This window comes from Microtus oregoni, unplaced genomic scaffold, assembly GCF_018167655.1.
Source record: "Microtus oregoni isolate MIOR12 unplaced genomic scaffold, Mior012 000023F_ref0000262, whole genome shotgun sequence".
In the NCBI taxonomy this organism is placed as follows: Eukaryota; Metazoa; Chordata; class Mammalia; order Rodentia; family Cricetidae; genus Microtus; species Microtus oregoni.
The window spans coordinates 24,956,074-24,981,538 of record NW_024543082.1 but is presented as its reverse complement, the minus strand read 5'-3'; the positions used below and the strand labels follow the sequence as shown (position 1 = coordinate 24,981,538).

At 47.6% G+C, this 25,465-nt stretch overlaps 1 protein-coding gene across 1 annotated transcript in view; it reads right to left on the bottom strand.

Moving 5' to 3' along the window:
- Arhgap31 (Rho GTPase activating protein 31) overlaps positions 1 to 25,465 on the bottom strand; it is a 111,292-nt gene that overhangs the window by 7,566 nt on the left and 78,261 nt on the right. The window contains exons 4-11 of the mRNA XM_041673044.1: positions 17,488 to 17,570; positions 16,458 to 16,565; positions 15,679 to 15,821; positions 14,592 to 14,790; positions 11,738 to 11,862; positions 5,191 to 5,253; positions 3,388 to 3,936; positions 1,370 to 1,647 (exon numbers count right to left, since the gene is read on the bottom strand). Of these exons, the coding sequence (XP_041528978.1) occupies positions 1,370 to 1,647; positions 3,388 to 3,936; positions 5,191 to 5,253; positions 11,738 to 11,862; positions 14,592 to 14,790; positions 15,679 to 15,821; positions 16,458 to 16,565; positions 17,488 to 17,570 (1,548 nt within the window). The remainder of the gene's footprint in view (positions 1 to 1,369; positions 1,648 to 3,387; positions 3,937 to 5,190; positions 5,254 to 11,737; positions 11,863 to 14,591; positions 14,791 to 15,678; positions 15,822 to 16,457; positions 16,566 to 17,487; positions 17,571 to 25,465) is intronic.

Below are 25,465 nucleotides of genomic sequence, written 5' to 3'. Positions count from 1 at the left end.
CCCAGCAGAGTGCCTGGCACAAAGTGGGGATTTAGGCCATGTGCCCAGTGAAGGAATGGCCTGAGGCCTTGATTTGCTAACTTGTAGTCACTCTGGTTCTTCCAGCACCAACCGTCTTCCTCGAGGTATTGTCGTTGGTATTGGGGTTCTCCTCACGAGACTCCAACCCCCAAAGAATCTCTGCCAATGCAAACATGCTTTATGGGAACCCTTGCTCAACCCTCCCGAGGCCACCATATTTGCCTAACTCAGCTTTGCCCTAACTCTCCCCATATGGTCCTTTTGGTGTTTCTGGAAGCAAGTTAAAACGCTGTAGACTTCCTTTACCCCTCGGCCCATGCCTCTGATCACGGTTCTTACAAATGCAGGCCTTCTCCCTGGGTGTCCCCCCCAAAACCTCCTCACACCTTCTACATAAAGACATCTCATAAAAACACTTTTGGAAAACATCACCCCTAAAAAACAGATACGGGTTGTCAGCTTTGGCATCGGATTTGACCTTCTCTAGAAGCACAGACTAGAGCCTGGGAACTTCTCAGGTTTTCTAGAGAGCCCGAGACAAACACCAGACTGCCATGTCTGAGAGAAGAGAATGGAGTTCATGAGTGGTCATCTTGTTTGGAACTAGGATAAAAGGAGCAGGCTTCATGTTGCTTCTGGGCTTGAGTGTCATTGCATGCTAAGGACATGCAGTGGTTTATGGGCCAGCATTATTCAGGGATGCGTCTGCCTTGGTAATCTGAGCTAAATGATTCCTTCACCTCATGGCGGACCTCCCTGAGGCCTGCCACGGAGGAACTCCAGACTGAGAAGTTGGTTTTATTTTGTTTGTTTTGGGAGACAGGGTCTCAAACATCCGAGGTTATCCCAAACGATCTTAAAACCATGGTCCTCCAGTTCCCATCCCCCAAGTGATGGGATCATAGGTGTAGGCCAGCATTCCTGCCTAGTGAGACTTCTAAAGATATAGACGAGGCAAGGAAGATGGCCAGTGAGTAGGGGTGCTAGCCTTGCAAGCCTGACGGTCTGCGCCTGATCCCCGGAGCCCATGTAAAAACCTCATCTGTAATCCCAGCGCGCCTGTGGTGAAGTACGAGATCTGGAAGCCTGGGATCTGGTCATCCTGCAGTCCATAGTGCAGCAGAAACAACAAAAGAGAGAGGCACTGCCTTAACAAATAAGGCAAGAAGAGACTCCCCAAAGTCTACCCCCCACATATACACACATGCAGCAGTAATCACACTTACAAAATGAAAACCTAAAAAAAAAATTAGTAAATAAATCTCTCTTGCAGCAACCCTTAACATTTCTTTAAAATTCTGCTTTAAATTGTGCTGTTTGTGACTAGAGCAGGCAGAGTCCACCTTACCATCTCGTGGAGAAGCATCGCTTCCGTCCTGGCCCTGAGGCCCTCTTGTGGAGCGGCGCTCCTCAGCTGGTCAGCCCCCTGGCTCTCCTCCACCACCTTCTCGGCATTTGGCGTCTTCTCTGGGTCCCTTGAAAGTTGAGAGCCCAGGGATATTTCCAAGGTTTTCTTCTCCACTTGGGTACCTGGGTCGAGGGGAGGGCCTTGGCTACTTTCTGCTGTCCCCAGGGCTTCAGGTTCTGGCACGGTGTCCTCAGGAGCCGCCTTCTTAGCCACAGAAGCTGCAAGGAGAACACTGATCAGTACAAAGGGCTCTTTTCCCAAAGGCCCTTGTGGCACCCTCCCATCCCTGTCCCGCCTCCCCACCCTGCTTCACAGAGACTCACTGCCCCCCCCCCCCCCCCCATTCTTTATGCTTTTCTCGACAACATTCCTGCCTCAGATTCTGGCCATCAGCTACTCCAGGGTTCTCAACTGGGAGCCATTCTGCTCCAAACTCCCCCAGCCCCCTGGGGACATTGGTGATTTCTGAAGACAGTTTTGGTTGTTTACAACCTTGGGGGCGATGAGTTCTTTTGGTTCCTCGAGCACGGCTTTTTTAAACCGTAGGTTGTGCCGGCACGTGAGGCCATGTAACTGAATGTGCAGGTTGTGAAAATGTTGCCACGAGTGAAAGGCGTCTGGAGGAGACGGCAGCCAAGATGAATTCAAAACCGAACAGACAGTTAATCTTAGACGTTCACCGCAGTGCTCACCTGGGCTGCATTGCACAGCTTCGTGGCAGTCTTGGTTCTGAACACTGTGTTGCCGTCCTACCAAGCAACACCAACAAATACTGGCCAGCACACCTTGGTTCAGATTTGAGATTAATAACATGCTAGCAAGTGGTGGCTCCCCACTTACTGGGAAGTTTAGGGAAAATCATTCCTCTACAAGAAAATGGGGATTATCTAATAATAATTACCGCTACCTCAGAAGGTTGTCTTGAGAAGAGAGATGATACATGTTGGGCACAATAGGAGGTTCTGAAAATGTTGGTTGAGACAGAAACATTCTCTTGGCTTGACTGTCAGTAAACCTTTCTGTTGAGATTCTCCCTATTTCGTTTTAGGGCTGTTGGTCAAAAAGAGTCCTTCCTAAGTGGCTTATGCCTGTAATCCAAGCACTAGGGAGGCAGACACAGTGGGATCTGTTGTTGGAGACCAGCCTGCCTACAAGGGAAGAAGTCTGGAGCAACAATAGAAACTCCTGCTCAGCCTGGACACAGTTCAAAGACTGTATTGGCCTTGGTGTGGGAGATCCCATCAGTCTGGGATTGCTGTGGTCAACCCGAAGGAAGCACTCTCTCATGGCTAGGTATGCTAGCCCCATTCTTTGCAGATATGAGGTAGAAGCAAGGAGGGATGGGCAAATAGAAAATACATCCAGAAATACAGGCCCGTCAATTCCAGTTCTCTAGCTCAGCCTCTGGCTTTTCCCTCCTGAGTTCTCACTGTGTGTGCTAATAAAGTAGTTAGTATCATTTACTGAGTACTTAGTATCTATTGGACACTGCTCTGAGATCTTTGCATGTGCCAACCAAATGTTCACACAAACTTAAAAACAAGGTATGGTTATCAACACCAGCATTTTATACATTAAGAAACTGAGGCACATGGGCTGGAGAGATGGCTCAGAGGTTAAGAGCACTGACTGCTCTTCCAGAGGTCCTAAGTTCAATTCCCAGCACCTACATGGTGGCTCACAGCCATCTGTAATGAGATCTGGTGCCCTCTTCTGGCCAGCAAGCATACAGACAGACAGAACACTGTATACATAATAAATAAATAAATCTTAAAAAAAAAAAAAGAAAAAGAAAGAAACTGAGGCACAGGCAGAGCATGGGTTTGCAGCAGCCATTCTGGCCCTGGAGCCCATCATCCCAACCACCTCACCACACTGTCCTGAAAATCCTATTTAAGCCAGTTCAAAGATCGTGTCCTGTCTTGCAATGGAGGGAGACCCTCCGGCCCCTATTTTACCTGGAAGAGACTCAGCTCCCAGGGGCTTCTCTTCTTCTGGCCATCCTCCACTTTCTGAACCTTGGAAAGAAAACTCTTCCAGGCTGGAGAGAGACTGCAGCTCTTTGGGGGGTGTTCTGCACGGGGTGCTGTTGGTACTGATGACAGCGGACACGCGCAGTGGTACCGACACAGCGAAGGGCTCCGAGATGTTGAGCGCCTTTCGCTGGTGGCGCGGTGAGGGCTCCATCTGGAACAGGCTGCTGGTGAAGACGGATTTGCCGGGACTGTCGCTGGAGGTGTAGAACATCCCCAGAAGCTTGGGGGCGGATTGCTCGCTCTCAGGGTCTCCGATGGGGCGGAACACCTTCAGCTGCTCAGGCAGGGGTCGGATCTGACCGCCCACCTCACAGCCCCCCTCAGCCCCAGCCGGCATCCCCTCCTGACCCCATTCGCTCTCCTTGCTGAGGTCGCAGGAGCTGCCGGCGCTGCCCGCGTGCATTTTTGTGGCTGGAATGAAAAATCCACCAGTGGTGACTGTTCGATTGAAATTTCCTTTGCTTTCTTTCCCTGGTGAAGAAGAACAAGTCATGGTTAGCATCGTGGCTGTCCACAGGCTACGCCTGGGGGAACCGCTTTCCTTGAAACTTGTAACTGAGTCTGTTGGTTGTTTGACAAAAAGTGGAACTGCTAGAACAAATGTCAATCCCCCGTTGTTATCAACTCTTATGTGACCCACACCAGCAGGTAATACGTAGCAAATACGCCATTATGCTGGGTTGCCTTTGTCAACTTGACATAAACCTAGACACATTTGGGAAAGGGGCTCTCAGTTGACAAAGATGCCTCCACCACATCACCTCTAGGAGAGCCTGTGGGGCATTTTCTTAACTGAGTGATTGATGTGGCAGGGCCCGGCTCACTGTGGGTGGTGCCTGGACAGGTGGTCTTGGGTTGTGTAAGAAAGCAGGTCAAGCAAGCCATGAGGAGCAAGCACTCCTCTATGGACTCTCTTTTGCTCCAGGCCTCAGGTTCCTGCCCTGACTTCCCCGAGAAAGTTACAAGGTAAATAAACCCCTTTCTCCCCAGGCTGCTTTTTGCCCTGGGGTTTATCACAGCAGTAGAAACCCTAAAACACTGGTCAGTGTTTACTGGCATAAACAAGTCTATCAGTTCAAAATGACCACCGAAACCCTGTGAAACTCATGACCAGGAAACTCACAAGTTCAAGACACATGATTATCCTGGAATAAACAAACCAGTGTTTGGCTCTTTCTGTATACGTTTTGTCTGTCTTAGTTTTTAGCTTGTTGACCTTTAATGTGGTCTAATTTTAAGTGAAAAGTCCCTGTGGTCTCCTCTGTGGCTAGAGGAAAGCTGGAGAGAGGAAAAGTTCTAGATCTTGTTTGGGATGAGCCAGGGAATGATTTGGGGCTAGGTGGTCGTGTATAAAGATAACCACAGGTAAGCGACTTGGTACTAATTGTGGCATCTCACTGTGGTGCTTTGAAAGAGGACCCCCCCCCCACACACACACCATAAGCTCATTTATTTGACAAGTAGTCCCTAGTTGATGGACTGATTAGAGAAGGATTAGGAGGTGTGGCCTTGTTGGGGGAAGTACATAAGTAGGGATGGGTTTGGGGTTTCCAAAGCCCACACGCCTGCCTGCCTGCCTGCCATTATGCCTCCTGCCATGATGATAATGGACGATATCGGACTGTCTGGAATTGTAAGCAAGTCCTTAATTAAATGCTTTCTTTTATAAGTCGCCTTGGTCAGGGTGTGTTATCACAGCAAGAGAGTAATAACAAAGACACTCACCTTCCACAGGCACTGAACACAGTGAGTCCATGCTTTTAGCTGGTCGGATAGTAGCTTTTTCCACTAAAGATAAGAGAAAAAAATACCCCGGATGAATATATATCAAGAAGAAACATTCAGAACAGTAGGTTAGGCTATAAGCATATGAGAAAAAAGTCCAGCAAATGGTTTCAAGTACTACAACATATTATCTCCTTACAGAATTGCCCTGTTCCACTCTACATGTCCCCACTTTCCTGTCGGGGACTGACCTCACGACAAGAGAGCGCAGACTGCGTTTATTAACACTTTACAAGTAAAGTTAAATTGTAATTTCATCAAACGAGAATTCCTGCATCCAGTGTAGCTGAACAAAGAGTTATCAGGGAGTTGGAGCAAAGGCTCAGTGGTTAAGAGCTCTGCTCTTTCAGAGAGCCTGAGTTTGTTTGTTTTTTTTTCCCCCCCGAGACAGGGTTTCTCTGTGATTTTAGAGCCTGTCCTGGAACTAGCTCTTGTAGGCTGGTCTCGAACTCACAGAGATCCGCCTGCCTCTGCCTCCCAAGTGCTGGGATTAAAGGCGTGTGCCACCATCGCCCGGCTGAGAGCCTGGGTTTGATTCCCAGAACCCACACAGCATCTCACAACTGTCCCTAACTCCAGTGCTAAGGGATCTGATGCCCTCTTCTGACCTCCCAGGGAACTGCATGAACATGGTGCAGACAAACACCCATACACATAAAATAATAAAATACATATCAAATAATAAAAATAATGAACAAGGTGTGGACAAACATCCATACACATAAAATAATAAAATACATATCAAATAATAAAAATAATGAACAAGGTGTGGACAAACATTCATACACATAAAATAATAAACATAATTTTAAAAAGTACTCAAGATGGATTCATGGGGTAGACTCTAAGGAACTGGGAAATCTCTTATCCAGCAGACTGGAGAGCAGGACTGTTGGCTGCAACCATATCGAGCAGCACCAGGAATCTGGAACAAGTGAGCAGGCCTGGGGGTGCCGCCGTCAGCTTTACCCCAGGGGCTGTGCTCCATGGAATCTGTGGACTGATGGTTCCTCACCCACCAACCTCCGCCGTGAACAGATCCCTACAAAATGGAGTCCCTTTGGACTCAGACTATGAACCTGGTATACTTCATGCATCATTACAAGCTACCATAGCTGGGACTTGGGAAGTGTTGGTTTAAATGAGTCAAGAGCCCACTGCTAGCACAGGAACAGGCACAGCTGTGGTAGGAGTTTGATCCCCAAACATTCATAGGTTGGAAGCTTAACTCTTCAGTACGTCAGGGTTGGGAGGAGTTGGGTTATGGGGGCAGAGATCTCGTAAATGGCTTAATGACTGTCTTGCTGGGATGGGATAGCTACAGTGAGAGTCTGTACTTTCTCCAGTCCAGCATGAGACTCTCACCAGAAGTCAAGAAGGTGCCGCATGGCCATGATCTTAGACTTCCTAACCTGGAGAACTATAAATCACTATTCTCCATAAGTTACCCAGCCTCAGGGATTCTCTTACAGTAAAGGAAACAGGATTAGGACCAATATTTCTTCCCGGTCAAGCTTGCTAGGAGGAAGACGAGAACGTGGAGGCTAAGAAGTGCAGAACTAACTGCCATTAAGGTAAGTCTGGATTTGCACAGATCTGGGCTTCAGTTATCTCTGTCACTTTGCCGCTGTGCATCCTCAGACACACAACTCTTCTTTTTTCGGGGGGGGGGGGGGGGCGCTATACATCTTTTCATTCTTTTTCAAGACAAGGTTTTTCTATGTAGCTCTGTCTGTCCTAGAACTCACTCTGTAGACCAGGCTGGCCTCAAACTCACAGAGATCCGCCCGTCTCTGTCTCCCGATTATGGGGATTAAAGGCATGCTGCACCAAGGCCAGCAGATTGTATCTTTTTCATGAATAAAAGAAAAACAAGAGTTGTTAAGACTAAATGAGAAATGACTATAAAGTAATTATATTGCCCTAAACTAGAACAGATACTCAATTAAAAATAATACATAGTAGTGAGTTCCAGACCAGCTAGGGCCACATAGTGCGAACCTGTCTTACAAACAAAACATACTCTTTGTGTCTTTAGGATCAGCCAGTGCTCTCACCACAGGGGAAGATGGGAGGCTGTTCCACGAGAAGCGGTCAGAGTTGGCACGAACTCAAACTGGGCAATAACTCATGCCTGTTTTTATTCCTCTTTTTAAAAATTTCCCCTCTTTCTCCCCTTATTCCAAACTCTCCTCTTCTAAGAGGTTCCAAATTAAACAGCTGGCCTCCTCTGCTTGGGGATTCTCTGACTTGGCCACATGGGAGGACTGGCCTTGGCTTCACGCAAGCCCTCAGATGCACCGAGCACCTCCAACCTCCTCACTCTCAATGGCATGCCAAGATTTTTACACTTGGAGAGAGGCTGTCTGTGTAGGATCGTGAACTGATTTATCATCCCAAAGGTGCCTGGCTGGCGTCCCTCCGTCTGTGTATTCTGAGACAGGCTCTGCCTTGCTTTCTGTATCTCTCTGTCTCTGGGCTCCAGTTATCATGTGGTGACCTTAAGGGGCCGGGACCAGGTAAACATGAACTAACCCCGAGTCAGCCCCCTCCATCCGCCCAAGCTCTGAACTTTCAGCAATAGTTCTGAAGCATTCCAAAGCATCTTCTCTAGTCGCTAAGAGTCTGGTTTGGACCCATTGACTCCTGCCTATACTTAGAGGATATTTTTGCCTGAGGTGCTGATCTGGCCTCCTGGAGGTCCACCCACTAGCCCCCCCCCCTTTTTTATGTAAACCAGGCTGTCTTTGAACTCACTATATAGCTGAGGATAACCTTAAGATCCTGATTCTCCTGCCCCTACCTCCTAAGTGCTGAGATCACAGGCAGGTGCTACCGTGCCAAGTTTGTGCAGTGTTGGAAGGCTGAACCTTGGGCCTCCTGCATCCCAGGTAAAAACTCTCCTGAGCTTGTCCTCAGCTGTCGCCCCCCAGTCATCTGGTAACCTTTGTGGTCTCTTCTGATGATTCTTTCACTCAAAGGTAAAGTCTCCAGCCCTATGACTTCGGCGTTCCTCTGCTCAGAAGTTTATTTTGATCTAAAGCAAACTTTAAATATTGAAACCAGTGTCTGGAATCTCTTCAAAGCTTAGGCATCTGTGTTGTCACGACCTCATTTGTTTTCTCACGCTTTCTCATCTGTTTAGTTTTTAAAAATGTGCTTGAACATGTCCCTCTCTCCGCTGCCAATAAACTCCCAATACTATTCGTGGCTAATCAATTTTTAAAATGCCCTTAGGGGGCTTAGGAAATGGTTCAACACGTAAGGTGCTTGCTCTGTGACATGGCAACCTGAGTTTGGGTCCCCAGCATCCACATAAAAGTCAAGACTAGCGGCACATGTTGGGAGGTGGGCACAGATAGTGTGTGCATGCGTGCGTGCGTGCGTGTGTGTGTGTGTGTGTGTGTGTGTGTGCTGGGGGTGGGGTTTCTGGTCATCCAGTCTAGCCAGTGAGAGAGCATGTCGTAACATAACAAAACAAAACAAGGGGAAAGCAGTATAGCAAGACTCCTGGCATTAACGTCTAGCCTCCACAGGCGTGGGCACATGTACGTGCACACACATATGCATGTACCCAAACATATTCCACATACACATACAAAATTTTCAAATACCCTCTGTCATGGAAATGTTAACATATTGTTCACATATGTGAATCCACTGATTTCCCCTTTTAAAAAGTCGCTCACAACGGTATTGCAAACCGTGGTTCCACAGAGACCACGCTGGGAGATTATGGACTTCGGTGGCCTGCCTTTGAGGAGGGATTCAGGTCCTGAGCTTCAGAGTCTGGAGTCCTGAGCAATGCTGTTCTGGCTAAAGCAGCCTCTCCTCTAGCCATAGTTACTTTGGCGACACTAGGGGAGCCACTTGCAATACCATCCTCTGATGTCATTTTACTCCCACCTCCCACCAAGGCTCAGCTGGCTCGGTTCTGTTTCCAATCAGTTGGTTCTAAGACCTTAACCCAGTGGCTTTCAAGCCTGGCTGAATGGTAGAACTACTTAGGGAGTTTTTTTTTTTTCAAGATTTATTTATTTATTATGAATACAACATTCTGCCCCCCCATGTATGCTCACACACCAGAAGAGGGCGCCAGATCTCATGACAGACAATTGTACGCCACCATGTGGTTGCTGGGAATTGAACTCACAACCTCTGGAAGAGCAGCCAGTGCTTGTAACCACTGAGCCATCTCTCCAGCCCACTTAGGGAGTTTTTAAAGGTCACTGACACTCAAGGAGAAACTGCTGTGGCAATGGTACTCTCTGGGTGACTCTGAGACACTACCCTGCTGGGCACATGACACCCCATGAACTCAACCACCATTTGGTCCAGCACCTCGGATTTGTGCCTTCTGAAAAAACACAGAACTCTTTCTATTTCGAGATCACAGCCCATTGTTTATTTCATCTTATTTTGTTCTCTTGGTTTTTGTCTTTTTATTTCTGGCCTCTTCCGTTCCGTAACAAATCCTCTCTTTGCTGTGCTGAGGCAGTCTGTCATCATAGACTAGGGTTTCCTGTCAGGTACTTACTCTTCCTCCCACTGTCCGTGGAGAGTCCTAATTTCTTACTTGTATGAGTTTGGCATGCTGTGACACTCCGTCCTCCTCACTTGAACCAGTTTTGCATTTGATGAAAGGTATGTTAACCACACAACTGTTACAGATACCTACCCAGAATCCTTCTCCCTTTGCCCTATTTACAAAGCTCTTGTACTTCTGTAAATGGAAATTGAATGGTTTAATTTCCATCCCTCGTGCCAGTGGTTGGTTCAGAACCCAGGTTAATCAGCCCCGGGAACCCCTTTGGCCACAGAGCCTGGTCCTGTGGTCCAGTGAAGGCTACTGAGACCAGGGAAGACTCACAGCAGGACACTTGATGAGAACTGCTGAGCAAGCTACCAGAGTGACATTCCTTCTGCCCTTGGGGACAGCGATGCTCAAGGAGAAAAGCTGACTCTGATTACCACAGCCAAAGAAGTCAGCCTAGAGCAGTACTGACGCAAAACGGACAGAACAGCCGAGGAAGGCAGGATGAAATGGAGACACAGCCTCTGTGTTAGGGCACCCCTAAATCTCCTAACTACTGGAATGTCCGATGCTGCCACTGAACTGAATCTATTCTTAGTCATAGCAGAAATCACCACGACTGCTGTCCGCCACACACCTGTGCAGAGAGGTAAACACAACTCAGGTTTCTAGTATTTCTACATTCTGACCCTTGTCTTGAAATCATCACTCTGCCTGCATAAAGAAGTTAGAGATATTGCCCCTCGTTTTCTCTATAGAAGTCCATTTCTTCCCAACACTTAGTTAATATTTCAAACATTCTTAAAAATTGAATATTTTTCTAAACCTACCATCTAATTTCAATGGTTGTTGGCATCTTCCTATTGATTTTATTTGTTCATTTTATACCTACACTTCCCTGAATCACTTGAAAGTAAGTCTTGTTATTTTGACATTTCATTTTAACTACTTCAACTACAGCGTACACCTCCTAAGAACCATTAGCATACTGTACAATTTAATAATTCTTCAAAATCACCTAGTAGCCAGTACATACCCACAGTTTCCTATTGGGCCTTAAAATTGTCTTTGTAGGTTTTGTAAAATACAGACAAACGAACAAATAAACAAACCAGGATGCAGACGAGATTTGTATTTGTGCCTTCGCACTTTGCAAGAACTAAATCATTGTGGAGGTTTTCCTTGGCTTTCCATGACAATATTCAGGATGAACCGACCAGATTCTGCGTTATGTAGCGGTTCCCTCAATTCTTTTCTTTTGCTCAGGAATAAATTCAGGGGAAAGCACCCCATTAACATCACAGCACTGAGTGCGAAGGGACAGAACTTCTACAGCAGAATTCCAACTAATAGACCATAGCTTTTTGAGAAAATTATAGAAATAACCGTTGCAGGCAAGATCTAACCAGCACTGCTGAAATACACAACACACCGTATTTTAACCAAGTAACCCAAACCAGCTCTACAAACAATAAGGCGCTGGCATGGTGTGCCTCTTGACATGACCCAGAGGCAGGCAGCACACAGCCTGTGTGGATTCATAGCTTTAGCATCATGCTGAGAGAAACTAAAGAACAGCTCCACCGTGAAGGAGACTGAGAATGTACCACAGCCAAATGAAGTATGGACCCCAGGTTTGGGCTTGGACCAGAAGAAGGACATTTGTGGGACAATTGGTTAAGTATGACTCTTAACCTATATAAATCAGTCAATAGAATTGTATTCATATTATCTTTTTGTTTTGATAGTGGTTCTATAGTTGTGATGTTAGCATTAGATTTCATGGAAGGTGTAGACACTGAACATTTTTGTAAGTAAAACATTATCATCATCATCTTAAAAAACCCTAGTGAATATATATATTTTTTTTACTAGTTAATGTAAAGTGATCAAATGTGAAACCCAGCTAAGAACCACAGTGTGTTTGCCGGAAGCCATGGTCCTGCTCCTCACCTGAGAGCCTCTGCCCTCTCACGAACACACTCCCATTTCTGCTCAGCTTGGATTTCGAGTCCGACCCAGAACGCCCCAGGTGAAATATTGATTTCCATTTCTTTGATTTACTGGAAAGCTTTCTCCTGAAACAACCAAGCCATACAGGTTAGTTGAACTTGTCATTTCAAGGCAGTGTTTTGTTTTGAGGCAGGGTTCACAGTAGACCAGGCTGGCTCAAACTCATGCTCATTTCGACTCACTCTCTCAAGGGGGATTGCAAATCCAGGGGGAACATCACAGTTACAGTTTCAGTTATGAGTGGCTTTGATAGTTCTAGAAGTTTCCCTCTAAAAGCCAAGATGCACCTGACTATAGCCTATCTGGGGATGTCCTGGGTGATCAAGCAAGTGAAGGCAGAGACCCTTCTCCTCGGAACTACAGCCAAAGATTGTTGTCTATCAAAGGCAGGGATGGGAGGCCAACATAGGCAGCAGTCAGTGGAATGCTCAGAGATCACAAGCAAACACACAGTTCTGAAACCCTGGAGGAAGTCCATGAAGCACCCTAGTCCTAGCTCTTCAAATGTGCCGAAGTCTTTTTTGAAAAAAAAAAAAGAGGTGTAAACAAGCCAGAGGTGGTGGTGCACGCCTTTAATCCAGGCACTAGGGAAAGTGAGGCAGGAGGATCTCTGTGAGCTCAAGGTCGGCCTGGTCTACGTAGTGAGTTTCAGGACAGCCAGGGGTACGTAGAGACCCTCTCATAAACAAACAAACAAACAAACAAACAGGAGTGAACAGCTAGGGTCACAGACTCCATTTCTGTGTCTCTGCCCGGTGGCCATGTGACTAGGGTATGTCGCGTGAGGTGAAGGCTGATAATAACTCAGGATGGAGGGGTGGTAAAGAATGCGTTCTGGTGCTGATGGGGAGATCTGTAGCTTGGCAGCGGGGTCAGGGATCTTGGTAAAGAAATGCATCAGAGTCAGCACACCGCCTACTCCGCCTCCTACCAGGCTGTTTGGGGATGAGGATATGGGTAGGTGACTGACACAGCATTGGGCTGGCTCGTGAGAACCTGGTACCACCAGGGGTCACCACAGAGGCAGGTCCTCCTTGGGATCCACCCAGCCAGGATCTGGAGTGAAGTTCAGGGTGAAACCCTGTAACTTGGGGTTCTCATAAGGCACCTATATCCACAGGGCTCTCACTGAACACTGGGTCTCGGGTTTAGCGGGTCTTCAGGATCAGTAAGTGACAAGCTTGCAACCTCGTTGCCTTCTCCCTGGCTCAGCTTGATAGCCTGAGCACTTAGCCTTGGGCTGTATTACACAGAGCAGCATAAATTAAACTGGCATGGTGCTGGGGCTGAAGGCAGAGACAATGCAGCGGATGGTCCCTCTGAGGTCCCCCTCTTCACCCCCGGGAGGGAGTCTTATTCTGTATTGATTTAGAAAGGTGCTGGCCATTTTGCTCTAGTTGGGTACAATCTGCTCTAGGAAGCAGCGCTTTCGCAGGGAAGTTGAGGCATGCCAGTTCCTCTTCTGCCACAACCTCAGTCTCCACCTCCTCATTGTACCCGCCACGGAAGAAGGCAATGCCTGGAGCCAGAGTCGCTCACCCTTAGCAGACAAAGGCGAGGGCACCTTTTCATTGGATGGTGTCATCCTTTCTGTTTCACGAGCCAGTCCCTTCCCCCAAGATAGCGAGCTGTTTAAAAGGGAAGAAATCTGCCACCCTGGCTAAGTAGAGGAGGCTTGTGCTGTAGGAATGAGGAAAGAGGATACCCTATAGGTACCAATGACGACTTGCTTTGAAAGGGAGAAGGACCAAGGAGATGGCTCAGTCAATAAAGTGCTTGCCACTCAACCTGAAGGCCTGAGTTGGATCCGAAATCTCAAGTAAAAAGCTGAATATTACCCAACAGGCCATGGGAAGTGGGCAGCTTGGCTATTCAGTTCTTTGTGTGTCCAGTCTCATGCACACACCATATTGAGTTTAGTCCAGACGGCATTATTTATTTAAGGTGAACAGAGTGCACACTTGTAATGCCTGTGCCTGGAAGGCACAGACAGGTGAATCCTTTGGTCTCATGGAGCCAGACTAGCCTACTTCATGAACTCCAGGCCAATGATGGAAATGTTTTAAAAAAGGAAGGGAGGAAGGAAGGAGGGAGAGAGGGAGAGGGAGAGGGAGAGAGGGAAGGAAGGAAGGAAGGAAGGAAGGAAAGAAAGAAAGAAAGAAAAAAAAGGTAGGTAGCATCTGAAGAACAACCTGTTCCCTGGCCACACACCTGCAAACCTGCACACACATGTCTTCGCGAACACATACAAACACGCATGTAGACAGACACAGAAAGAAGATGAGGGGTGTTCTCTGGCAGGATGAGAAGAAGCAAGGAAGTCAGAAATGCCATCCCTGAGGGCTGCCACTGAGAACTCTCGGACTAGAGCGGCACCATCTGTCAACCTGTATCTGTCGTAGGCTCATCTCTTGGTCCTTTTTGGTGTCATGTAAGGGTGGAGGTCATGGGGAGGGAGCCAAGCATTCATTTTTGGCAACTGGCTTTGTAAACTGCTGGCCTGTTTTGTCTACTCTTTGGCAGGAAAGACTCACAACTCACTTGGTACCTTGCGTCTTTGGCAGGGGACCAGAGCTCACCGGGGCTCTGGGGCAGTGGGCGAAAGCATCACCATGGACGATGGTGAAACCTGAGGAGACGGCTCCCTTCCCTTTGAGCACATCTCTCTGTACCCCACCTGGACTGCACTCCAACCCATACCGCTATTACTCATGGCCCCGAGACTGGACGCCTCACCTCCTTTGTCCCCCCTCCACCCGCAAATCCTTCAGAATTCTGGAAGAATGCCAATTACTTGCTGTCTGGTAACTCAAGGACTGTGTGGAAGAGGGTGCCCATGGGAGGGACGATCTCAGGCAGGCTGTTTTCTCGTCTTTCCTTTCGAGCAGGGTGGTTTGTCGCCAGGCTTCGGGCCTGAGCCTCCTCCAGGCTTACCAACTTCATGGGCAGGGACAGGGCTGGCAAGGTCAGGCTTTTGGTGATGACACGGCTTTCTGGAAACCAAAGAAGAGTTTAGCTCGGGAGCAGGTCCGAGCTCAGGCCTGGTCAGAGCTCTCATCTATAAGCCTTCCACTTGAACCCCCTGACTGGGGGGGGGCACTGCATGCCAACTGGGGCTCTTTTTTTTTTTAACCACAGGGGAGTCTATGGCAGAGGTTGTGCAAGGAAACTGTCACAGCTGCTCACAGCTGGTGGAGGGCAGAGAGGGGCGTCAGGAGGTTCCTGCTTTCTGGACTTTCCATGGAGCGACTCTTCATAGGCTCGCTCATTCATCCCACAACATTTACTGGGTGCTTACTGTGATCCAGAGTTTCGGCAATGGTTCTTTAATCCCCAAAACTCTGTTAAGTGCTCCGGTCAGATAAGAAGGTGGCTTAACTCGACTAAGATGGAGGAGGAGGCTGCCCCTCCTCCCACAGCCGAGGACCGCATTCTTTAAGGCCATGGATGTCTGGAGTCTACTATTCCTAGGCATCTGTCTCTAGAGGGACAGAGCATTTATCTAGCGTACTCTTCCCTCAGAGAGGGGTGGCTCTTTCCTTGCGGCCTCTACTTGGAGTGTTTCTATTATAGTCACTGTCCCCCGACTCTGGGGTGTTCCCCTTTAGGGTGGACGTGATGAAGGCATGGCTGATGTACAAGGGTCTCCCTTCTCTGATGACGGTAACTTGAGGCAGTTTTACACACCCTCCCCTCACCCTACCCAAGGACATTTGGTGATATCTGGAGATTGGTCCCACACTGTCTATGCAGCCTAGCCTGACCTGGAATGCCTGCTTTTCCTGCCTCCACTTTCAGACTCACTTATTTGGGGGCTCTATGATTAGGACAATAAAGGAGGATGGGTATTTGGGGGCGTAGGCCATGGGGGGAGCCATTACCATCCTGCTGCAGAGGCCCTGGAGCACCACTGTTGAAGATTTGGTCCGCATGATTCAGTATGAATTCAATGACCACCTGCTGGACCCGGACTGCCAGAAAGGCTGCATCTCCATTGCAAATAGTGGCTTCGATTTTTTTACACCTGCGCGGGAGAAACACATCCAGAATGACTGTGCCTTACAATAGGGGGCAGTGAGCACGGCTGGTGGGTCTTTTGTCTGGGCCACATGTTTTGGCTTTTCATGACCAATCAGAGAGTGTCTCCCAACAGACGCGAAGCCCAACCCACTGAATAGACGGGAAGTCACTGTCACACACTCTACATCGCAAGACTACAGACACTGTCCATAAATGCACAGGACGGACTTGTTTTTGCTTCATGGGATTCCCTTCCACCTTTATCCTGCTGTCTCACGTGAGTCACGCATGAAGCAGTTGATTCAAGTCACAGGCATAGGTGACCTCATCAAAACCAAGAGAAGCCAATGAGCCCCAGAGACAAAAAAAAAAAAAAAAAGGCCTTTTCGAGAAATGGAAGCAAACATAGAGATCCATAACTTTAGGCACATTGGGATAACAGCCAACAGATGCCTTTGGAACCAGAATTTCCATGCTGGCAGGCCAAGAGCTTAGCTTTTAAGGCACTATTAGTTCATATATGCTATAAAAAGACCACTGAGCCTTAGGGCTGTCTTCCAGGGCTTTCACTTTGAAGCACCCAGGCTTTGTTTCCACTCAGAGTATTATGGGCTGCTCTGAGCCCACGGGTGGTAGTTACCTGAGGAGGTTCGGGGCCCACACCAGGGCCAGGTTTCTGGCGTGCATGTTGGTCTTGCTGCTGAATGAGGCGATGTGGGCCAGGTGTCGGATCAGGTATTCCAAGGTCCTGAAACGGTTCACGTGTTGGTTGGATGCTTGGCAAAGTAAGAAATGTCAGCACCCATGTGAAGCCTGTCACTTGAAGGTCACACCCTAAATTATGAACTTTGAAGGAGTAGTAGGAAGAGATCAAGATTGATAAAGAAGCTTTCTTGACCCCAGGGCCACTGACTTAGGATGGGGACAGGTGTCAGTGTCATCAGATGTCAGCTGTAGCTGCTGAAGCTGGTCCATAGACAGGACCAGGGAACCACAGACTGCACACCCTCAGCTGGTAGTGAACAACTTGCTTCTTTTCCACCCTGGGAAAAATTCACCTCCCCACGATCCTCAAAGAGGTTCTCATCTTGATTGCCTGAGGACATCCATATGGCTACAGATTAACTTGCTAGCAGGCTCATCTCAGAGACAGACATTTGTCGACCACAGAGAAGTTCTTTTTAACACCACGTCAAACTCTGCCCTCTTTTGAAAAGTGGGCAGATGTAGATGATACTGGGAAAGTTAGTACCGCTTGGGCTCATCTGTGAGACTAGAAAGGAGGGGGTGACACCTGGGCTAATTTTAAGGAGCCAGTAGAGATAATACGCTCAAGAACCACAGGCGCCCACAGCTTAAAGCCATCTGGAATTCCAAAGGTTTGTTTACAGTTTAACTCTGGTTATGACCAAGGATGTCACTCTGAGGCTGGCTTGTGTGACAGCGAGGACGATGACTTGCTTTGGGACTCTGATGAGTGCCCTGCAAGTGGAGACAGGTTTCCCTTGGCTGCCACTGTCCCTGGTTGGACACCTGCCCATCCGCTAACACTGACTGCTCACTGATTTCCAAAGGCATCCAGGGAAGCCACCATCTGTTTATTCCAGTTGCTATGCATCCCCACCTCCTCGATGCTTTACCACACCAGAGTCTGGATGGTTTTTTCTTACCTATAATGGGGCGGGGGGAGCTCATGGATAACATTCTGGATTCGGGCCAGCTGGCCCTCTTCCGGGCAATGAGACACTGCTTCCTGTGGGGAAGAACGGGAAGTAGCTGGTGAGCACCCAGGGGCCAGCACCCTTCCTGCACATGCTGGTCTTACTCAGGACTCAAGTCCTCCAGCCTTACAAATGAGTGCTTGCAGATCCCATCCCAGAAGCATTCTGGTCTGTGGCAGCAGCCAGCCACATGCCCTTTCTGAGTTTCACCAAGTCAAGGGTCTCCACTCTGTATGCACACAGCAGTGGGTGGGGCTCCGTGTGCCCTCAGATGCTGTTTGGTGTCTGGGAAAGAACAGATAGCATCTAAAAGTGTCCTGCAAGGCAGAGAGTCATAGAGAGTCACATTCAGAGAGACAGCATTAGACAGAGACGTCCCAGGGGCACACAAGTCTACTCAGCCCTTCTGGGTGTGAATAGTGACTCACTTGTCACCTAGCCTGGGACTATTCTATGACTCCCAGTCCTCAGCTGCTGCCTGTTTTGGCTGCCAAGAAGCAGAGAAGACGTGCCTTCCTTATCATGGATAAGAGTTTTGTCCCCAGGATCTGGTGGCCTTGCCCTGATTTGCTATCTGCTTAGATCCTGTGTGGGCATTTTGTTCTCATCAGTCCAGGGCCTTGCTGGGGAGGCAGGAACACCATGAGGACAGTGTGATGACAGCCTGGCTCGTGTCCATCTCTCACTAGCCCGAGGCTGCCGCGCGACACTAACATCCCTGAAGATTCTTCAGCCCCAAACTGTTTCCTATCTTAACCATAGATCCTACCTGTGTGCAATGATTGCAGTCGACGGTCAACTTGACAGAAGCTAAAGCCCTGTCAAGTCTTTTGGCTTGCCTATGGAGGACTATCTAGCTTAGATTAACTGAATCCAGAGATGCACCCTAAATACGGGCAGCACTGGTCCATAGTTGCCCCGAATTACAAAGGAGACATAGAGCTGACCTGCTGGCCTCAAGCATCCTTGCTGCTGCCTGACTCGGTGCAATGCGGCTAGCTGCCGCTTGCTTTTGCTTTTTTTTTTTTTTTGGTTTTTCGACACAGGGTTTCTCTGTGGTTTTGGAGCCTGACCTGGAACTAGCTCTTGTAGACCAGGCAGGTCTCGAACTCACAGAGATCCGCCTGCCTCTGCCTCCCAAGTGCTGGGATTAAAGGCGTGCGCCACCACCACCCCGCTGCCGCTTGCTTTTGCATTGACCTGGATAATCACCGCTGGTGGCGGCTGCAACGGAAGCAAAAAGGAAGATTTGAATCTGCGGGCTTTGTGCACTGTGTTTGCCCACATTTATTAATAAATATGAGCAGGCATTTCTGGGGGCCTGGGTGTGGCTTAGTGGTAGAGCATTTGCTCAGCATGTACAAGGCTCTGCCAGCCCAACGAAACAAATAAACAAACACCCAGAGTTCCTTTATGGCACTGTAGGATTTGGTGGTGATTGGAGCTTCTCAGAAGGGTGAAGCAGGAAGGCCATGAGTTCAAGGCCTGCCTAGTCTATAGAGTGAGTTCCAGGGTCTCCCTAATAACATATCAAGACCCTGTTTCAAAAATCACTGTCCTTATTCTTACTATTTGTGTGTGGGTGTATTTGCACACGGTATTTGTGTGAAGGCTGAGAACAGTATGTGGGAGTTGGTTGTCTCTTTCCATGATGCGGGTCCCAGGGACCAAACTCAGGTCTTTGAGCCCTACCCCTGCCTTCTTCCTGGAGCGTTATTTAGACATCAGAATCTCAGGGGCCACACTCCCAGGAGGCAGGGGGAAGCTCACAGGAGAAGGCATCCAGGGATGCAGAATGCAGCATGGGTTCCATGGAGCAACACACCCCGGGAGAGTTGGGGAGGCTGCAGGACTGTCCTTGCACAGCCAGGACCAAGGTCTGCAGAGCTTTGTGCCACTCCCCTCTTTATAAAAGGTGTCTTGCACTGAATGTTGGGGCCCTGGCCAATAATAGCAATGGAAAACTGAAAGACATATTTGGGAATAAAAGCGCAGGTGGAGATAGCAGCCCTCATGGAAAGTTCTTCAATATTTTAGGGAGCAGTTCAGTCATTGTCATTTTTAAAGCCAGTGTTTCTCAACCTGTGGTTGTGACTGTGTGTGTGTGTGTGTGTGTTATGGGGGTTGAATAACCCTTTCACAGGGGTCGCCTAGGACTATCGGAAAACACAGGCAATTACATTATATTCACAACAGTGGCAAAATTACAGTTATACAGTAGCAATGGAAATAATTTTATGTTTGGGGGTGAGCCCAACATGCGGAACTGTATTAAAGGGACAGGACACAGCACTAGGAAAGTTGAGAATCACTGTCTTAAGCGAAGGGGCAGGTTGACCCCTGATGCTTGCTGGGCCCAGTGAGAATTACCTTTTATTTCCTTACTCACAGTCTCTCCCCACTTGCACCCCCATTCTATCCAGAAACTCGCTTTCCTTTTCTTCCCATTTAATTACTTAACCAGACAGGGTCTTTCTGTGTAAGCCAGGTTGGCCTCGAACTCACAGTCTTCTTGCCTCAACCTCCCCCAAGCTGGTATTTATGGGAGGTGATACCAAGCTTGACTTAAATCTTCATTTTTCTCTAGCGGGAGATCTGGCCACTGCAAATTCACTTTGGGTTTGTGTTCCCCAACTAAGACAGAAGATCTTGTTGTGGGCATTTTGGGGAGAAGAGTTTAAGTTTAACACACTCTAATTTGTGTGTGTGTGTGTGTGTGTGTGGTGTGTGCAAGCCAGAGGACAATATGCCTTTTACCTGCTGAGGTCCCCTGGCTACAGTGTTAAGTGTTATCAATTATTCAAAAATGATTATAAATCATTTTGTTAAATTATTTGACACCATAACTGCATTTTTTAAAAAAGTGATAATCAGAAAAAATTTAGGAAAAGGTTCATTTTCCTTTGAACTACAGACCGTCAGTCTCTGGGGGTAATTACTGTGTGACTTCTAGATAGTCCTGTGCGTGTGTCCTTGTTCCATCACGGATGTAATCAACCCCGGATGACCATGTCCTCCTGTGACTCCTCTGTCTCATCTCCCATCATGGCCATCTTGCTCGCTCCATGCTGGTCCCCATCTCAGCATCTTCCCCACCTCCAAGCCAAGGTCTCTGGACCTGCTGTTTCTTGTTGTCACCCACTTCACCAGATACTGGGTATAATCTGTTCCCTCACTCTATCCCTATCTGCTCAGATTCTGCCTCATGGAGAGAACGATGCTGACCCTAAAATAGCAGTCCCTGTCCATGCATATCTCTCCAGCCCGGGGCTATTTTTCTTCACTGTGTTAGTAACACTATGTTCACAGTCTGTAGCCGCTCTAACGAAACATCTCTGTGTTACAAGAGTTTGCCATCTCTCTCTCTCTCTTATCCAAATAGAACTAAAGTAACAATAAGTACGGCTTGTATCTGTCTCCTTCACCATTAGCTCTCCAAGGCCTGGACTGAGAAGGTCCTAACAAACAGCCCTTGAATGGAATAAACAACCGAATGAGTCAATATTCTGCTTGATGCTGACAGCCACACGTGGGCCACAGCAGGTCCAGAGACCTTGGCTTGGAGGTGGGGACAGTGCCACCTGGGAGAACTCTCCATTATGCTAAGCACTGTCTTGCTAGGATCAGCCCCTCCACCTAGGCCCCTGACAGGGAGACCAGTTTGGTTTCCCCAAGGTTAAAAGTTTCTGAGATCAAGGGTCTTTCCTTTTTATTTTTAAAAAGATGTTTTAAAAGATTCGGGTTTTTTATTTATGTTTATGTGCATGTGTGTGCTTGCATGGGTTATGTACCTCACTTGCTCTGGCTGTTTAAGGAGGCTAGAGGGCATGGGGTTGCCTGCATCTGGTGGTCGTGATGCCTGGTGCTGGGAACCAAGCTCAAGTCCTTTGCTAGAGCAGCAGTAAGTGCTCTTAGCTGCTGAGCCATTGCTTCACCTTCCTATTTTATTTCTAATTCTGTATGATGTGCACGCATGCATGTGTCTCTGTGGGCGATTGGGAGCGCATGTGCGCATGTGTGTGTGTTTGTGTGTGTGTGTGTGTGTGTGCGTGTGTGTGTGTGTGTGTGTGCTCGCACGCGTGCGCATGTGTGTGTGTGTGTGCGTGAGCATGTGTGTGCGTGTTTGTGTGTGTGTGTGCTCGCATGCGTGCGTGCGTGTGCATGAGTGCAAGTGCCCACAAAGGCCAGAGATGTTGGATCCCTTGGAGCTGGAGTTACAAGTGGCCGTGAGCTGCCAAACATCATTCCTCTGGAAGAGCAGCACTAATTCATAACTGCGGAGCCCCCTCTCCTGTCCCAAGCGTCTCTCAGTTTTAAAAAGGTCTCTGGCAAGCCAAGACAGTTGCTTTCCACTCCTCCGGCTCTGGAGCCATCTTGAGCTCACAACCCACTTGCCATTGTGAGTTTCTGATTAGCCCCAAGCTGTATTTTTGGGTGACTTATTTGAGTCAACAAACTTGTGAGCAAACATTTGCTGAGTAATCATTCCAACATTTTCTTATCGCTGGAAGGAAGACGCAGGATAATGAGTTAAATAAATATGGTCCTGGCCTTAGGTGGAATTCTAATTCAACAAAGGAGATTAGTACATGAAGAACGGATTTAAAGGGGGCTGTGGAGATGGCCCAGAGCACTTGCCGTCAAAGTATGAGGACTGAGTTGGTATTCCAAGACCCCACGTAAAGAAATGACCCAAATGCCTATAAGTCCACCGCTGGGATGGAGACTGTGGAGACAGTGTGACCCTGGAGCCCCTGGCTAGTTCACCTGGCCCAAATGCCTTTAAGGCCACCACTGGGGTGGAGACTGTGGAGACAGTGTGTCCCAGGAGCCCCTGGCTAGTTCACCTGGCCCAAATGCCTGTAAGTCCACCGCTGGGATGGAGACTGTGGAGACAGTGTGTCCCTGGAGCCCCTGGCTAGTTCGCCAGGCCCAAATGCTGAGCTTCAGGTTCAGTGAGACTGCTTTAAGGGAATAAGGGGAGGGCGAGAGAGAGCAACACACAAGGCTCTTCTGCATTTAGGGACATAGATGTATGCAGCTCCCTCCCCCCCCAGGAAATGATCTTAATATAAATGCAATAAATAATTAAGCCACCATTCCCCAGGACCTCCAAATTAGCAATGTTCATTTGAGTTTAATAATTTTAATTGGATCAATGAGAAGAAAATTTGAATTTTTCCTAAAACAAATGTTGCTTTTTTTTTCTCTGCAAAACAAGGTACATTGAATAATTGTGCCCAAAGACGCCAGGTTCTGCATCCTGGAATGTGGAAATGTTACCTTATTTGAAAGAGAAAAAAGGGGGGGTGGTCTTTGTGAACCTTGAGGAGGGGAATGATCTTAGATTCTCTAGCTCATCCCCAAATGCAAATCTCCTCTGTCCTATGAGAGAGAGACACAGCCAGGAGAGAATCCCATTTGACCCAAGAAGCAAAATTGAGGGACATGACCAAAGCTTATAAAAGTCAACAGCTATTAGGGCTGGAAGAGGCAAGGACTACCCTTTTCTCCATGCCTCTGGAGGGAGCAAGGAACCTGGAAGCCACCTCCAGGACACTGTTTTTAATTCTTGGCTCTCAGAGGTGTGACAGAATAGATTAGCGTCGTGATTGTTTTTAATTGTCAACAATTAACACAATCTGAATTGCCTGGGACAAGGGCACGTTACTGAGGGGACTGTTTAGAGTGGACTGGTTTGTGGTACATCTCTGTGGCAATTTCTTCTTCGCTCCCTCCCTCCCTCCCTTCTTTCCTTCGCCTCCCCCTCCCACAAACAGGGTCTTATTGTACATCACTGGACAGCCTGGAATTTACTCTGTAGATCTGACTGGCATCAACACAGAGATGCACCTGCCTCTTCCTCCCAAGTGCTGTGATTAGTGGCGTGTGCTACCACCAGAAGGGTTTCCTTAATTGAGCACGGAAGACTATTCTTGAATGTGGGAAGCACTGTGGGTGCATGTGACAGTCAAGGGACAATCTGTAGGGGTCAACTTTCTTCTTACATCAGAATGTTAGGCGTGGTGACACCTACGCTTGCCTCCAGAAAACCCCTAGCGTTGCTTTTTTTTGTTTTATTATTTTTATGTGCGCAGGTATTTTTGCCTGCATGTATGTCTTTGCCACTTGCATTCAGTGCCCTAGGAAGCCAGAAGAGGGCATCAGAGCCCCTAAAGTTAAAAGATTGAGTGGCCATGTGAGTGTTAGGAATCAAACTCAGGTCCTCAGGAGAGCAGACAGTACTCTTAACCTCTGAGCCACCTCTTCAACTTTAAACTGGTTTTGTCCAAGTCTTTTTTTGTCATAGCAACAGGAAATAAAACTAGGACAATCAGTTTGTGGTAATTCTGTTACAGGAGTCAACTTGAATAACTTGAAAGTTGCAGAAAAAAAATGTATTTTTTAAAATTATTTATTCCTTAGAAGGGATCACTATCAACCTACTTACCCAAGAAGCAGAAGAGAAGCCCTGCCGCCCCGCATCTTCCAGCCCCAATATGAGCACCGTCTTGCCTTCCTATGCACCCTCACAGACTGCTTTCTTCCTATTTAATTTCATACCATGGCCAGTAAACAGTCTTCAGAGAAGTCTTCCTGCCTACACAGTTTTGAAACGATAGATTTGCCATTTATTTGTCTTCGATGGTAGTGATGTAGCTATTCTCCAAAATTGGGATGCTATGTATAATACCACAGTGAATATAGTTGTATATCAATTATTCGAGTTAACTTCTAATTATTATCCTCAAATTGGGTCCTAGAGTTACTGGATTAAAGAGCAAAACATGTTTATGACCTTGATCATAATTTCAAATAACTTCCCGGGGTGCCCACCTAATTTACATTTCCAGTAAAAGATTATAAAAAGTGGGTTTTCTCACAGACTTGCCAGCATGAAATGTAATGTTGATTTTCTTTTTAAGAGTGTGATCATCAATTAGAGCACATGCTGGTTTTGCAGAGAACTCAGGCTTGTTTCCCAACATTCACACAAAGCTCACAGCCACCTCCAGGACACAGCGCCTCCAGTTCCGGGCCTCCAGCGCCCTTTTGGGCACCCACATGTGTATGGTGCACAGAAATTCATGGAGGGACACACTCACGTACACGTAAATGAAAACAAACAAATCTTTAAAAATTAACATGCAAGCTAGGCAGCAGTGGTGGTGCACGCCTCTAATTCCAGGACTCAGAGGCAGAGACAGGCGGATCTCTGTGAGTTTGAGGCCAGCCTGGTCTACACAGGGAGTTCTAGGACAGCCAGGACTGTTACACACAAAAAAATTAACATGCAAATATATTTTTCTAGTAGTTTTTACATAATTATGTTTTTCTGAATTGTCTGTTGAATTTTTTACTCATTTATTAAGTGAGATATTGTGTATTTTTCTTTTTATTGTAGCAGTTCTCTACAATTAAGGAATATTACTTTTTGTCATTTATTAAGAATTATTAAATATTTATGAATATGAGTGCTCTATTTCCATATATACTAGCATGACAGCAGAGGGTATCATGTGAGCCACCATGTGGTTGCTGAGAATTGAACTCAGGACCTCTGACGGAACAGGCAGTGCTCTTAACCACTGAGCCATCTCTCTAGCCCGAATGGAGTGTTTTTAACAGATGGTCTCACGTAGCCCTGACTGGCCTCCCACTTGGCATACGGCTGCAGCTGACCCTGAATTCTCAACCCTTTTCCTTCATATCTTAGTGCTGAGGTTGCAGGGGCGCACCACCATGCCCTGCTGAAGACTATGTATACAGTATGTCAAATCCCCTGAAATTGGGGTCCCCTGGAAGAGCAGCCGATTCTCTGAACTACTAAGTCATTTCTCTAGCCCAAGGGAAGAAAATCATTGTGTGTGTGTGTGTGTGTGTGTGTGTGTGTGTGTGCCATTTCTCTGGCAGTCTAAAATAGTTT